At 39.4% G+C, this 16109-nt stretch overlaps 2 protein-coding genes across 3 annotated transcripts; both read right to left on the reverse strand.

The window, feature by feature from the left end:
• Nucleotides 1–242: 242 nt before the first annotated feature.
• On the reverse strand, nt 243–9317 carry LOC113849560 (E3 ubiquitin-protein ligase At1g63170-like). Of its 2 annotated transcripts, none has more exons than XM_027479553.1 (5): nt 5317–9317; nt 4068–4187; nt 3778–3910; nt 1630–1785; nt 243–1198 (listed from the first exon to the last, which is right to left on the reverse strand). In XM_027479553.1, exons 1-5 carry the CDS (start codon nt 5856–5858, stop codon nt 1025–1027), a joined length of 1125 nt encoding a protein of 374 aa, XP_027335354.1. In that variant the 5' UTR covers nt 5859–9317; the 3' UTR covers nt 243–1024. The 2 variants fall into 2 exon arrangements, with proteins under 2 accessions (XP_027335354.1, XP_027335355.1); XM_027479554.1 differs by having other exon boundaries at nt 314–1198; nt 4068–4190.
• Nucleotides 9318–11548: 2231 nt separating this feature from the next.
• LOC113851140 lies at nt 11549–12109 on the reverse strand. Its single transcript, XM_027481619.1, has one exon. It carries the CDS (start codon nt 12107–12109, stop codon nt 11549–11551), a length of 561 nt encoding a protein of 186 aa, XP_027337420.1.
• Between the last annotated feature and the right edge of the window lie 4000 nt (nt 12110–16109).

Consider the following 16109-nt stretch of genomic DNA (forward strand, 5'->3'; position numbering starts at 1 on the left):
AATCTCTCTTAATTATTTGGGCGTTTGTGTTTTGTAAACTTTTCAATAACGAATCATTTAAACTAATTATTAATTCTGTAATTTCCTGTCTGAAATAGACCCAAGATTTTCAAATTATTAATTCTAATTTACTCTTAATAGTACACTATTTAGATTTCCTAATCTACACGTATAAAACTTTTAACAAAGAAAGGATCAAACAAAAATTTAACCAAAAAAACAGTACGAAATCTCTTTTCTGTCTACGTAGCGTTAAGAGTTTATAATGATCGCCATATTTAAATCACAAATAGGCTTGTGAGACTCGTGATGGACATAAAATCAGTCACCATTATCCAATGTAACATTCAGAATTGATGTCAAACCCTAACCCTAAATCCTTCGAACTATTTCCAGAATGTTCATGCAAGAGGCATTGATATAAACTACATTTGGAATCTATTAAACTCCAATCATGCCACCAATATCAGATGAAAGCAAAGCCACAATTCGGACTATTGACTCTAGATGACCATAAACATCCAGTTCTTCTTTGGATTCCCTTGTAGCCACTCATTATTTTGGTTTCATTCTTCAGCACTAGAATCAGTAACCTATGGAGCTAGTCGTAAATAAAATAATCAAATGTCAGCAATAAAGACAGCTTCAATTTGAATTAGGAATCTCACTAACGGTAACATTCAAGGAGGATGGTTGAATTGACCCAGCCCAACCGGTACACCTGAGACATAATATAATCTTCCTCCGGGGTTGAACAGTATACCCTCAAAAGAACAGTAATAATGAAGATTAAAAATTGACAACCACTTGCCTCAAGAAATATTGCCGGTATACAATGAGAAGATATACACAACTAGTAAGAAGCCACCATAACAAAAATCAAAACACCTGCCACTACAAGATAGCAGCAGCAACTACAATGAGGGCCTGTATTAAAGTATATTAACACGCTGGACCTAGCATACGGCGAACCAAAAGAGTGCAAATTCCCCAACATGGCTGCTACCAACTTTTCTGAAATTTTCTACACTTCGTCTTGACCATGACTGCTACTTTTCAAGATGTTATACTTGCAGAGAGGGCAAGTAGCATTTATATACAGCCATTTGTCCACACAGGCACAGTGAAAATGGTGACCACAAGGAAGTTGTCGAAGGTCAACCCCATCATCATAAGCAGAAAGGCATATGCAACATTCCTACAGTTTGTCACCCCAAAAAAATATCAGATTAGCCGAACAACAGAGGGTGCAGGGCTACGAGCAGTTTTTTCAAACAATTAAGTAATCATATCAAAATTATCTCTCATTTTCTTGTACCATTTTGTCAAATTCCTTCCAATGGAAAATGCCATAGCTACTGAGAAGAAAGAACAAGAAAAAAAGGGGGAGGGAATGGAAGGCCAATTACAAAACACAACTGAAATAAATACATATTGCATACTCTAGTGTGAGAGTGAGTTCAAAATACAACTGTGTTATAGCTTATAACAAAGCCAGTGTTTGGAACATCACATGAATTTCCCTTTGAAATATGTTGAAATAATATGTCGTGACAGACAGAGCAAAAAGAACACCAGAACAAGGGATAAAAGGCAATGCCAACACATAACAAAAATGCACCAACATACCGCATCCTCATCAGAAAGAACATGTTCAATAGGAGAATCAGAATTGCATTCAGTCATTATTCCTCCAACAGGTCCTTGTGTAAGTTTCTCATTAGTTTCAGTTCTTTGGAACTTGAATTTTGACAACTTCTCAATGTCTTCTTTTGAGGCCCCTTCCTGCTTTTAAGATCCCCAACAAATGAGAGAGGCATTAAGACAGGCAATGGCACAATTAACACATTACAACAAATATTTCACAATTAAACACTCTTAAGCATGGTAGTTAAAATAGGGATGCGAATCGTAAAATCTTTATCCCAGCCAATCGATTTAGAGCGCAACAAAAATCGAAGCTGACTGAAATCGGTGTGAAATCGCAATTCAGATCGGGAAATCGGTGAAATCCCGATTTACTCCCGATTTCAGCCAAACACGGGTCGGATCGTCAAATCGGCCCAAATTGTATATAATTCGAGCCCACCCAGCCTTTTAATTAGGCGCGAATGAAATCCTGAGCCCGACACAGCTTTTTAATTAGGCGCGAAGGAGTCCTGCGTTCTTATCTTCTTCATTGAACCTTAAGTGCACTGTTAGCTAGGTCCTCTTCTTCTTCTTGGCGATTTCTCTGGTTCTCTCTGCCCCAACCTACTCATTAGCTATTTTTTTCTCATCTTCCTCTTGTTTTTTCGTGGATTATGCTTAATAGTTTTCTTATGAAATATGAATTATTTAAGTACTTTTAGTGATTTAATATATTTTTTTTAATTTCAACTATTTTATATGCAGAATATGAACTTATATTCATTTATATATAATTTTTGTAAAATCTTACGATTCGATTTACGATTTTACGATTTACAATTTTTACTTCTCTTAACGATTTTAAGTAAAATCCCGATTTTAACTACCTTGCTCTTAAGTACAATATAAAGTCATCATATTCACTTGAACACTCACTAATCAGTAATACATTCACAATCTACTAAGTTGTAGGAAAGCAAATCATATTAGTTACTCTTTCTCACAGATCCTGGAAGGTCAACAACGTCAATCTGAATGAAGCATACAAATCTTAGGATAAAGAATACTCTCTAAGAAAAAAAAAAGCTGGACAGGTCATTTCATCACAAGAAGTATAACATGTTATAATTCACCTCACCTTCAACCCTGAAAAATCTAAGGCACACAAGTTCATAAACAGTCTCCATTCTCCAAGATGCTCCCAATAACCAACCTAAAGACTTTACCTTTTACTGTACATGCAAACGTCTCAAACTTGGTTACTCTTCATCAAAAGTCATTTTGCATTACAAATTTCACATATTTCATTATAATTCGTTACATACTTGAAATATTAAACAACAACTCACAACCAAGAAACAATACCATTTCCATAAGCCTTAATTGTTATATTATATTTAAGATACTAAAACATTTACTTTTATCGTATATGTATTCAAAGACAATTTTTTCCTCCATTTTCTTGAAAGAAGGCAAAAATTAGCAACAGAGACAATTCGTGACTAGAAGGTTAAGCAAGAGACATGACTGATACAATCATTGCTTCTGGTCTACTTACAGATGCCTGCTCCACCAGAAAGTCACAAACAGCAATATCAAGCTCAAGAAAATATGATTTAGCTTAGGGTTTTCATTTTCAAGCAGCAGAACAAATGAATTACTTCCATTGTAACAATTCATATGACTGATAATACAAGACACAATCAAACCATCTTCAAGTTTCCCAATCATTCCATGCATAAGTTCTGGTCAGAATCTTAAATTCTAAGAGATCCAATTGAAGTCACACCACACATGGCGAGCAACAAAAATATAAATTTTAGGATTTTACATATTTAGTTTTGCTGCTGCAAGACAATTTTTCCTCCAAATCAAACCCCCCAACCTCCACAAATAGATCCTAGAAACAAGCATATATGAATCTCTATTTATGCCAAATAACAATTCCGTTCATTCTTGTTCCATCCTTCCATTTCATTTAGCCTCAGTAAATTCCAAAACATAAAAAATATGGGGCCATAAATTTTACCAATTTTCTTTCACATTCAGTAAATGCTGCTAACTAGAGTCAAATTTAATTACTTGAGCCACTAGATTCGTACATCCACACCAACTCAAACAAGAACCAGTAATGACACCATGACTTACCTGGTCTGCAACTGCATAAAGGAGTGCAATTATACACGGAAGACAACAGCAAACAGCAATACCAATGATGCATGCCAGCGCAATACAGAAAACGACAAAGAAGACATCAAAACCCAGGAAGACTATACATAACCTGCAAATCCAGTAGAATTTATCAAAAGTGATCAACTAAAGTAACTGTAGGTTTCCCACAAGGAAAACAAATTGTTAATAAGTATAATAATAACTGTATGAACAGGTTGCACGTGCACACGCATGCGTTTGTGAGCAACCGGAGAGTGAGAACAAACCAGTAAAGCTGAGGAGAATCTTGGACTAAAGCTTGACTATCAGCTGACACCCAATAGAATCCGACAACCCACCAAATAAACGAAAACATTGTGTTGGCAGATTCCAAATGCTTCGCTGTACTGCTTGGAGAAAAAGTCAATACATAAAACCTTAAAAACGACGAATAAATCAATAACTGATGGCATTAATTTCACATGCTAAGAAATATTGAACACGTGTTATTGTTTCAACTCTCAGGTCACATCATGATTACTGTAAACACAAACTTAGAAAGCATCTTAGTTTATCCAAACAAATATCTTATTGATTCAAAGTTAGGAGGTTTAATTAAAACCAAAAAAATATATCATTAACAAATGGCACAAGTTATTAATCTTACACAAAGGCATGTATACAACCTATTTGGAAATTAAATCAGGTAAATAAAGCATCTTTCCCATTTCATCCAGTGTTTACAATTTTATATAGAGAAAATCAATGCTGAAAGCAGAATTACAATAGTCACCCAACTAGTCGTAGTTCAAAAATCATTTGTTTCTAATCTATCAGTACATAAACCTGCATAGTTACAGCCATTCTTTGAGAGATTGAATAAAAACAACTCTAATATCTGATAATTCAGATAATTGTCACATGTGGCTTGTAAACCTTTATCATCTCTTTCTACAGTCAAAGCTAGGTCACAACATCATTGTCAGTCACTCAAAGCAATTTGAGAGAGATTTTAGAGATCATCAGACTTATGATTTTTGAAAACAAGAAGTTTGAAAACTAAAATATTCAACATGTTTTGAAATGACCAAAAAAAAAATTCTTGAACTGATTAAAGGTTTGCTAGAGTTTTCAAGTTAATGGTTTGAAGCACGAGAGTGTGCGGGAACCCAACAATTTCACATGCACAGCCCAAAAATAAACCCAGTCAAAAACAGAGTATATCATGAAACTTCAATTTGTTCAACGGACTCTGACCACATAGCAAGAAAAAATGAAAAGTATACAGGTTCCTGAAATTCCAGAAAAGGAATCTACTATATTCCCAATCCTAATTATATGGCCGAAACCACTCAAACAAAATTCAATTCATAACAGGCATCAACTTACTCTATCCTAGTATCATCGTAATAGATACCATTTAAATGGGAAAAAGGATAAGCACAAGCATTAATTTTCATTTATTTTCAAACGAGTTTAGCATCCATAAATTTTCAAAGTTCAAACAACAGTATTGTTTATGGTTCAGATATTCACCTCATTCCATCGTCATCTAACTGCGCCAACGATACATACTGTCCAGAACCATCCACACTCAAATCCGCACTGCCACCAACTGCAACGGCGGCGTTGGCGTCTGACAGTTCCCGGCGGCGGATGCGCCTCCGGTACTCGACGCAAACGCACACAACATGAAGCACGCACTGCAAAGCGTAACCTACAATCCACAACCGAAGAGGCACGTTCGGATTCTCACTGCGACCCAAAACCAAGACCGTAACGGCTGCAACGACGAATGCGAAGTTCCAGAGAATGTCGAGAACCACGACGGGCCTCGAGTAGGCCCAATCGCTCTGCCTCTCCTCCAATTGCTCCGCCGCCGCCTCCCTCACCACCATAGACGGTTCGCGCATCAACCTCCGCCCACTCGCCTGTCGAAGGAACTGCGCCGCCTGTCGGAGACTCGGCCGGTGGAGGATTCGGCGACCGGAATTGGAGTCGTCGGAGGAAGACGCGATCAACGGCGTTGGATCGGCGGCGTCCTCGGAAGAACGGTTCGGTGACCTTGTCGTCGCCATGTGTGACTCGCTTCAGCACATCTGAATCTGAATAGTTCACAACACTTATAGAGGAAGAAGAAGAAAGGCTTCGAAATCGACGAAGGAATAAAGGGTATAGATGGAAAAAATATTTAGTCTGAGATCGGAGATGACGATTGCGATTTCCTTCTTTTCGCGGATACACTCTCGAGGTCTCTACGATGCCGTTTTAGTTTTTTTTTTTTTTTTATTTGGTTACCCCACGCACAATGGTTTATTTTCTCTCTATTTTTTCTTCCCGCTAAAACTAAAGACAACATCGTAACACGTTGTGTTTTCGTTTTTCTTTTTCCTTTTCTTTTTTTTTTTCTTCTTCTTTTTACAGCAGTAGCACATGAAGGAGAATTTCAGAAGTCGCAAATGTCGGCGTGTTATTTATTTATTTTTAATTTGGAATAGATAAATTATGATGTTCAGGAGTTTTCTTTTATTGAAAACTCGCTTGCATTACGTATCATATTCTTATTTGTCATAATAGCGTTGACCCTACGCCTTTCATTTATGAAAGGTGTTTAACAATCGTCCGATTTAACTCCGTTTTTACACGTAAACAAATTTTACATTAGTTCTGTTGAGATTCAAATCGCGTCATTAAAATGTCTCGTTATAAGGTCATGTTATTAGAAGAAGAGATTAGACTTCGAATATGTCATTAGATGTTCGGTTCTTTAGACTCGACTTTGGCCTAAAAATAATTGAGCTAATTTAAGATTTTAAAAAGTGTTCAGCTAAAGAAATATTAATCTTTAAGTCTCTCTTACGAAACAGTGACGTTCTTCTGACTATTGTTGACGTGGAGAGGGTACCTGCAAAAGTCACTCCGATGCTGAAGTCAGATTCGGTTCTGAGCAATAAATACTATTTAATAATAAAAAGTTAACTATTTACCTATACTTCCTACCTTCCTTTTATAAGCATTGTTATGGCCTAATGGGTCTGCTGAGTCAGTCTTAAATTTGGCCATTTATTCAAAGTAGATAATTACTCTTAATTGGGTTAATTACCTTTTAATCTTGACAAAAGATATTCAGCCGAATAGGTGCTCGGTTTCTTTTTCCTATATGTAGGACCAAGCAGTTCCCTATCCAGTACACTAGCCTCCCAAGCCTGAAGAAGTACAAGGTAAGGGCTTAATAATATACAAGCATCATGCACATGTAGATGAGATGGTACTCGATTTGTAGGATTAGTAGGAATACCGAGGGGAGTATTCAGTTTAAGTAACGTAGGCAGACCGAGTAGGGTACTCAGTTAAGGTGTAGTAAGTAGACTAGGTATTTGGTGGACTGAAGAATGCATACCGAAAGGGGTTTTCGGTTTAACGAAAAAGTGGTGTAGATCGTGTGGCTAAAAACCACAAGAATAAAATAAATAAATTAATAATAAATAATGGAAAAAGATAATTCTAGAATTTCAGATTTTTTAGTGTTTCCTCGATGTGTGTGTACGAAACGAAAGGGTGTTCGATCTCAACCGTTTGATATGGAAGAGATCTGTCGGTCTGGAAGGGATGCGGCCCTTCGCCTGTCCGAAGCCACAGTTCTATAAATACGTGGTGAACCATGCTTCTTTTACTCATTTTTTCTCTGAACTGAGGGGTATACACCGTTGCTCCGAACCGAAGGGTAGCCAAATTTTTAAAGATTTCTTTTCCTTCCAAACCAACTACCTGTAAGGTAAGTTTAGTCTTCCTTTCTTCTCTTTCTTATTTTACCATGGCCGAATCCTTAGAATGGGCGAACTCATTGTCAAATTCATCTGGGCCAACTAGTATTGATGGTTGGAATGCTGAGAGAACCAAAGGGGGTGAAATTTTCTTCAAGACCGAGTGGGGTAAATGAAGGAGTAGAGACTCACTTTAGGGAATGCAATGACGAAGCTGAATCGTCTGAGTCTACTGATTCTGATTTTTTCGAACTCCTACCGAGCATGAGCCCCCTAGGGAAAGACCAGTATTCCCTTCCTCTACAGTTCCTAGATACAAGTTGGTACACGGTGAAGTAACCGCCTACTTCTCTCAATTTAGAAAAAATAGGAGTCTTCAGTCTTTTGTTAACCATTGTGAAATTTTATTATGCGAACCTTCTGATCCCTACCCGATATCCATCAACCCTTGCCGAGGAAAGGAAACCGGGAACCCTGATTTTGTTTTTGTAGGAGGCGTCGGGATGACCGACACCTTTTTTATGTATGAATATATGTTTAGGGAATTAGGAATAAGGTTATCCTTCGATGAATTCCAAATGGGAGTGTTGAGGGTTCTGAATGTAGCGCCGACACAACTTCATCCGAATGGGTGGGCGGCGATACAAGTATTTAGGGTACTTTGTAAATTTCATTATATAGAACCTAGTGTAAGTTTATTTTTGCACTTCTTCTGTACTCATCCATCAGATTTAGCAAGGTGAGTATCTTTAATAAGACAACCGAATTGCCCAGGCCTTATGCTTCGTCTTTTAAGGGTTTCAAGACTGGCTACTTCAAAGTAACCGTCCACCCTGTAGGTAGAAATTATTTTTTTGATAGTGAAAACAATCCCCTCTTTCCCTTCCACTGGACCCGAGTGCCTTGCTGGTATGACTTGATTCCCGAGGACTTGTTGTCGGCCAGAGAGTTATCGGCTTTTGATTACTTGAAGTCTCTTCTCCGAGAGCTTCTTGCCCGACACATACTTCTAGTGTTAAAATCTCCTCATCCTCGTCTAAACATGGATGGTATGTTTCGTCCTTATGATTGTTTTTGAGTCAAGTTGTATTGATTTGACTTTTTGTTTTTAATGTAGGTCTAATGGCTCAACGTGGTGTCAACGTACCGACATATTGTCAAACCTTGAAGACCAGAATTCCTGAAAACACACCAATTGAGGAGCACCGAAACCCTCAACTTAACCATATGCCAGAGGTAACCGAGCTTCATCCTCCTCCCCGAGACCTTGCCATTGTCGACAATCAGCCCAAGAGGTGCAAAGAAAAAGGCAAGGAAAAAGAAAAAGAGACCGAGAGGGAGAAAAAAAGAAAGCATTCCCATTCGGGTAGACCGAGTGGTACAGATGAGGCATGAAGTCAAGCTCGAGGTGATGTGATGGCTGGTGGCAGCAGTTCTTCAAACTCTGCTATTCCTCCAGCCATATTATTCAACACCTTCCTCATCCCAGGGGTTCATGCTGGACGAGTGGTAGCCCCTGACTTGCTTTCTGATTCAAGAAAGGATGCAATCAGCAACCTAGACCTCGAGTCTTTGTGGTGGTGCTACGCGGAGCTCCAAATTTGATCCATGATGATGCTCTGAAGACTAGCTATGGAGCCTATACTCGAGGTGAAGAGGGTGCAGACTGAGTACTCCTCCTCTCAGCAGGCTTTAGCTGATAATGAAGAGATTCGGTTGAATCTTGCCGAGACCAATAAAGCTTTGGAGGCCGAGGTCGTTCAGTATAAAGAACACGATCATATAGTGGAAAGTCGGCTCCAGGCTACCGAGCAGGCCTTGAAGGCTAAGGAGGAAGAAATGGAGGCTTTAAGGGTGAAGTCATTGGGAATGAATGAGGGCCTAAGAGCCAAATCTGTTGAAATGGAAGAGGCGTTAGCTCTTGAAAGGCAAAAGGCGGATGCTGAAATGAAGGCCTTTCTTGACAAGTGTTCGGTCCAAGTTGCTATCGAACACGAGTCAGGCTTTAATCATGCCATTCGCCAGTACTATGGTTTCTGCCAAGTGCCAGTCGATTTCCATTTTGATCTCACCAAAGACTTTTTTGGTGGCAGGTTTTTACCATACAATGAAGTGGATGATGATGTGGAACTTGACGTCAAAGTCCCTTACTGAGCCAAAGTTAATAAAAATGCTCCCGATCTTGAGGCCCCCGGTCCTAATGCTAGAGAGGAGGGAAATTAGAAATAGGTCTTTTTCATGGGTCGATAGCGCCTAAATTTTGTAATCTTTTTCATACATGAATACAAGTTCACTTCTTTTCATTTTCTGATAACATTGGATACTTAAATGGAAATTTTCTTACTAAGGTACAATATCTGATTTGTTTATTACCGAAAAGGTATTCGTAATGGTAACAATATTTAATTTTTAATAATGATTCATCCTTAGCCGAGTAGGGGTACTCGGGAGGGAGTTAGTTAATTCATCCTTGGCCAAATAAAGATACTTGGGAGGGAATTTTAAATAAATGGGTCGTTCTTGACTGAGTCGGGGTACTTGGGAGCGAATTAATTAATTCAACTTTGGCCAAGTATAGATACCTGGGAGGGAATTTTAATAAATGATTCATCCTTGGCCGAGTAGGAGTACTCGGGAAGGAATTAGTTAATTCAACCTTGGCCAAGTATGAATACTCGGGAGGAAATTTTAATAAATGATTCGTCCTTGGTCGAGTAGGGGTACTCGGGAGGGAATTAGTTAATTCAACACTGGCCAAGTATGAACACTCGGAAGGGAGTTTTAATAAATGATTCGTCCTTGGCCGAATAGGGGTACTTGGGAGGGAATTAGTTAATTCAACCTTGGCCAAGTATGAACACTTAAGAGGAAATTTTAATAAATGATTCGTCCTTGGCCGAGTAGGGGTACTCGGGAGGGAATTAGTTAATTCAACCTTGGCTAAGTATGAATACTTGGGAGGGAATTTTAATAAATGATTCGTCCTTAGCCGAGTAGGGGTACTCGGGAGGGAATTAGTTAATTATTAACCAAGTGCTTGGGAGAGATTTTGTTGACTCATAAAAATCGAATAGCTGAGAAGAAGTATTTCATTGATAAGGTGCCTCGTTAAAAACCTTCCCAGAAAAACTCATTTTCACTTTCTTTTAAGAGGACAAAACCTGGGCAAGGAAAAGAGTGCACCGATTACATGTTATAGGCGTTTAACTAAAATAATGCTTCAAGTGCGTGACGTTCCAAGTTCTTGATATAGGCTTTCCTTCCAATGTCTCCAACTTGTATGTTCCATTGTCTAATCATGTCGCTACCCGAAAGGGTCCTTCCCAGTTGGCTGTCAATTTCCCTTCTCGTCGGTCTCGACGTGCTTTTCCGGTTACTCGTCATACTAAGTCATTCACGTAAAATTGTCTTAGGTTAATTTTGGAGTTGAACTTCCTTGCCATCATTCTTCTGCTAGCCTCGGTCACTATTGGTGCTTGGCCGCGTACTTCATCTAGTAAATCCAGGTTGACAGCTAAGGATTCGTCATTGGCCAATTTCTCAAAGTTTTCCCTTCAAAATAATGGTTCTCCAATTTCGACCGGCACCATGGCATCAGTACCATAGGTAAGCCAAAAAGGAGTCTCATTTATGGTGGTTTGCAGCATACATCGATAAGCCCATAAGATCTCGGGTAGTTTCTCTGCCCATTCTCTTTTTGTCGACCCCAACCTTCTTTTTAACTCATGTAAGATGACCTTGTTTGCAGCCTCAGCCTGACCATTGGTCTGCGGATGTTCGACAGACGTGACCTTGTGTTTAATGTGAAGCCCTTCCAAAAATTTATTGAATCGTTGATCTGTGAACTAGAGCCCGTTATCTGTAATCAATGCATGAGGGAGACTGAAACGTGTGATAATGTTTTTCCAAGTAAACTTATGTACATTGTTGGCCGTGATGGTAACGAGTGGCTCGGCCTCAATCCACTTGGTAAAGTAATCTATGACGACAATTAGGAATTTACACTACCCTTTTGCCAAGGGAAAAGGACCGAGAATTCCCCAAATGATGAATGGCCAAGGAGAAGTGATGGAATGAAGGGTGTCGGCATACTGGTGTATGTGAGGACCGTGTTGTTGACAGGGAATAGATTTCTTTACAAAGATGCTGCAATCTTTGGACAGTGTCGGCCAGAAGTATCCAGTTCTTAGAACTTTAACTGCCATGGTTCGTCCTCCCGAATGTGTGCCACAGATTCCTTCATAAATTTTCCTCATCACATAGTTGGCTTGATCTTCATCTAGACATTTCAGTATAGGTGTTGAAATTCCTCTTTTATATAGCTCTTTGTCGAGGATTGTGTACTTGGCTGCCTGCATCCATACTTTCTTAGCCAAGTCTAGCTCTTTTGGCAAACTGTTGTCGATAAGGTATTGGATAATCGGGGTCATCCAATTGTGAGACATATTTTCTATATCCATGCACTCTTTCTTGGCAACACTCGATTTAGAGATTTCATGGTGAATCACGCTTTGTAATTGCTCAAGTTTCCTTTGACTAGCAAGCCTATCGGCTTGTTCGTTCATGGTCCTCGATGTATGTTGAACATGTACCTCGTCAAATTCATCCTTTATATTCTTGATAATATTAGAGCATAACCGAATCCTTCACCTGATATGTTCCATTGACCTATTCGGCCACTATCTTCGAATCACTCCAGCAAGTGATGCGTTTTACTCCAATTTCTTTTGCCAATCTGAGATCGACTAGTAAAGCCTCATACTCGGCTTGATTATTGGATGCCTTGAATCCAAATCGAATAGATTGTTCAATAGTTACAGTGTTTGGTCCCTCTAATATAATGCCTGCACCACTACCTAGCCGGTTTGATGATTCGTCTACGTGCAGGTTCCAAATATCAGAGCTGGTCTGTGGACCTCTTTGACATTCCGAGGACTAGTCATTTTGATGGTGGCTTGACACTTGTCAAGATTCGCCTAGATCCCTCTCTCGGATAACATAAACCCCAAGAACTTGCTACCAGCTACCCCGTAGGTACACTTCTCTGGGTTAAATCGCATCCCATGCCGCCTAGCTTCCCCGAACACCTCCTTTAAATGAGCGATATGTTGTTCTAAGGTAGTAGATTTAACCACCATGTCATCTACATATACCTCCATGCATTTCCCTACTTGTTTCTCAAAAATTTTATTCATCAACTTCTGATATGTCGTCCCCGCATTCTTCAGGCCAAAGGGCATTACTCGATAACAAAAATTTCTCGAGTCTGTGATAAATGTCATCTTCTTTTCATCAGGGGATACATTCTGATCTGATTATACCCAGAGTAGGCGTCCAAGAAACTGAGTATCCTATGGCTAGCTGCACCGTCTACTAAGGTATCAATGTTTGGAAGGGGATATGCATCCTTCGGGCATGCCTTATTAAGGTCAGTGAAATTCATACACATTCATCATTTTCCATTTGTTTTTTTAACCATGACGACATTGGCCAGCCAAGTAGAGTATCTGACTTCTCGGATAAGGCCGGCCTGTAGCATTTTGTCAATTTCCTCTTTTATTGCTTTCGCTCTATCGCCTCTAATTTTTCTCTTCTTTTGTGCTATCGGTTTGACCCCTTTATAAACTGATAGGTGATGACAGAGAAACGCCGAGTTGATACCGGGCATGTCAGAAGCCGACCATGCAAACAAACCAGCATTACACTGCAAAATTTTTTGAAGATCTTGCCTCTTTTGTGCAAATAGACAAACCCCCAGGTAAGTGACCTGTTCAGCCTTTGGTCGAAGCTGAAAAGGTTGCTTGTTCTCGTTGGGCTCAACTCGACATCCCTCATCTACTCTAAGGTCGAGTTCAATATCCAAGTCTTCTGCAGACCAAGGGGATACAATATCGACATCTCAGTTGCATTCATGAAAAGGCTTGAGATGCAGGTCTTATGGTTAGCATGAACTGTAATGATTCGATCCCTTTCGGAGGGAAATTTCATAGCCAAGTGAGGAGTAGACACTATGGCTTTCAACTTGTTAAGGGATGGTCTGCCAAGTAGTATATTGTACGAGGTATTCGCGTGTACCACTAGGTAAGTAACCTTGATACGTTTTCTCTCGTGCTCTGACCCAAATGAGGTGTGAAGGTCAATACATCCCCGGGTCTCTACTCGTTCCCCAAAGAAACCGACCAGTGGTTCATAATATTTTTTAAGTTCTTCTTCTGGTATGCCCAGCTGCTTGAATGTATTCCAGTACAGGATATCGGCCGAGCTTCCTTGATCAATTAGTATTTTTCGGACGATGCAATTAAGGATGTCCACACTTATGACCATGGGATTATCCTGTATTGGATCTACTCCCTGAAAGTCTTCGTCCGTAAATGTATTGGGCGGGATCCAGATTCTACTACTCAATGACACATTGTTGATGAAGCGTACTTGCCTGAGATGTCTCTTTCTAGCCGAATGAGTGGGTCCTCCACCTGCAAACCCACCGACTATGGTGTTAATAACTCTTTTTGGGTATTTTCTCGCTCCTCATATCGTTTTACAGGAGGCTCTCTTGACCGGCTTCGCTGTTGCTCGGGCTACTTATCTTCATACCTTCTTGATGATTGGGGGTAACGGTCTCTACTTCTTTCGGCATGACCAGTGGGGTTTGTTTGCACAAATCCTCTAAGGTGTCCGTCCTTGATCAAATCTTCAATTTTATCTTTTAGGGCCGTGCACTCCTCTGTCGTATGGCCCCTATTGCGATGATATCGACAAGATTTACTCTTATCTGCCCGAGGGAGGGTGTTGGCGCGCCTGGGCATACTCAAGATTTCTATTGCTAAGGCTTGATCAAGTACCCTGGATCAGTTAGTATTAATTGTAGTGTAGGAAGGATATTTGGGCCCCCTAGACGACCTCTCAGGCTCATGCCTTCTTTCTTTATTTTCTTGCCGAGATTTGAAAGTCTCTTTCTTATCTATATTTTTTGAATTAGACTCCTAGTCCATTCGAACTTGATTTCGATATTCGGCTAATTCCTCCATCTGCATATACTTTGCAGCCCGGCTCCTCAACTCATCCAAGTCAGCTTGTGGCTTTTTGCATATACTGTTAACGAAAGGACCTGGCTTAAGGGCTGTTGTAAGGTGGTGCATGACCACGGCTGGTTCCAGATTATGAATTGAAAGGGTCAGTTTGCCGAATCGTTCCATGAACGCTCAAAGTGATTCACCTTTTTCCTGACGAATGTTGACAAGTGCCAAGAATGTCAATGGGTGAGGTCGGCTTGTGGCGAACTGCAAATTGAACCGTCTTGTGAGGGTTGCGAAGGAGTCAATGGATGAAGGGGGGAGGCGGATGAACCAAGTAAGAGTTGATCCTCTTAGTGAAGTGAGAAAAATTTTGCACCATAAGGAATCATTTTCTGTATACAGACCGACCTGGGTTGTGAAAACATCCAGATGTTCCCTAGGGTCAGATGTGTCATCATACTTTTCTATTGACAGACCTTTCTAGTTGTCGGATAACTGATAGTCATATTTTGATGTGTTAGTAAGTCATTTAGGATTTAAATGTAAATCTTTCTTAATTCCCGCCATAATTTCTTGTTTTGACATAGTTTCTTGCAAAGACCATATTTGGAGATACACTACTCGAAATTGAAAAAAATTTGTGTCCTTGGAAAGATAAGAAAGAGATCTACAACTTCTCTGTTGGGAGAAAAGTCCGGTTCGAGCATCTTCAAACCCAAAATTGAGTCACAATGTTGCGGCCCTGCACTGAAATTTTCAGAATTTGATTGTATTTTTTATATTACTTCGTGTCACAATGTTGCGGCCCAATTATTTTGTCTTTAAATAGAGGTTATGACTTCATGTATGGAATCTCTTCCCTCATTTTTTTTATAATTCAAAAAGTCTTTATTCTAAATTATTTCTTTTTCTCTCTTTTATTTTCGTCCCTCTACATTCCATCTTCTCGTATTTTCTGGTTTTGGCCGAAGCAAGCATGATCATGACCAAGGCTAATCCATCAATCGATTCAAGGTTTCAAGAACTACATTGCATTTGAGTTTCGAATTAGGTTCTATCGAATTCTCTCCCTTCCTCCTCTTTTTCTGATTAGGATAATTACGTTTTTCATGATATTGAATTTTCATTTGCAACCTAAACAGAGAATGAGAATTTCAGATTCAAAATAAATGAATTCACCTAATTCAATCAATCAATTGTTCTGAATTTCGTTAGAGCATTGGATTTGCAATTGCAGTTTTTGTTTTGATGGAATTCATAATCTAGATTTAGATTTCGGATTGTTAATGTCGAATTGAATTGGTGTTGATTGAAAATTCGTTGTAATTGTATTCTTGTAACAATGATAATTGCATTGTAGTGATTGAGATCTTGAATTGGTTGAAGTTCATATTTCGTTGAAATTATTCTTTGTTCGTTTCTGTTGTTTACAATTTAATTCAAAACAATCCTCCCCCAAGCTAACCTGAAAACTGTATGATGGAACCAGAAGCAGAATGCATTTTATGTCCTTGTGAGATGACCTAGGGTTACTCCTTCTATTGCAAAA

This window comes from Abrus precatorius, unplaced genomic scaffold (assembly GCF_003935025.1).
Source record: "Abrus precatorius isolate BTA unplaced genomic scaffold, Abrus_2018 Scaffold9, whole genome shotgun sequence".
NCBI classification, from domain to species: Eukaryota; Viridiplantae; Streptophyta; class Magnoliopsida; order Fabales; family Fabaceae; genus Abrus; species Abrus precatorius.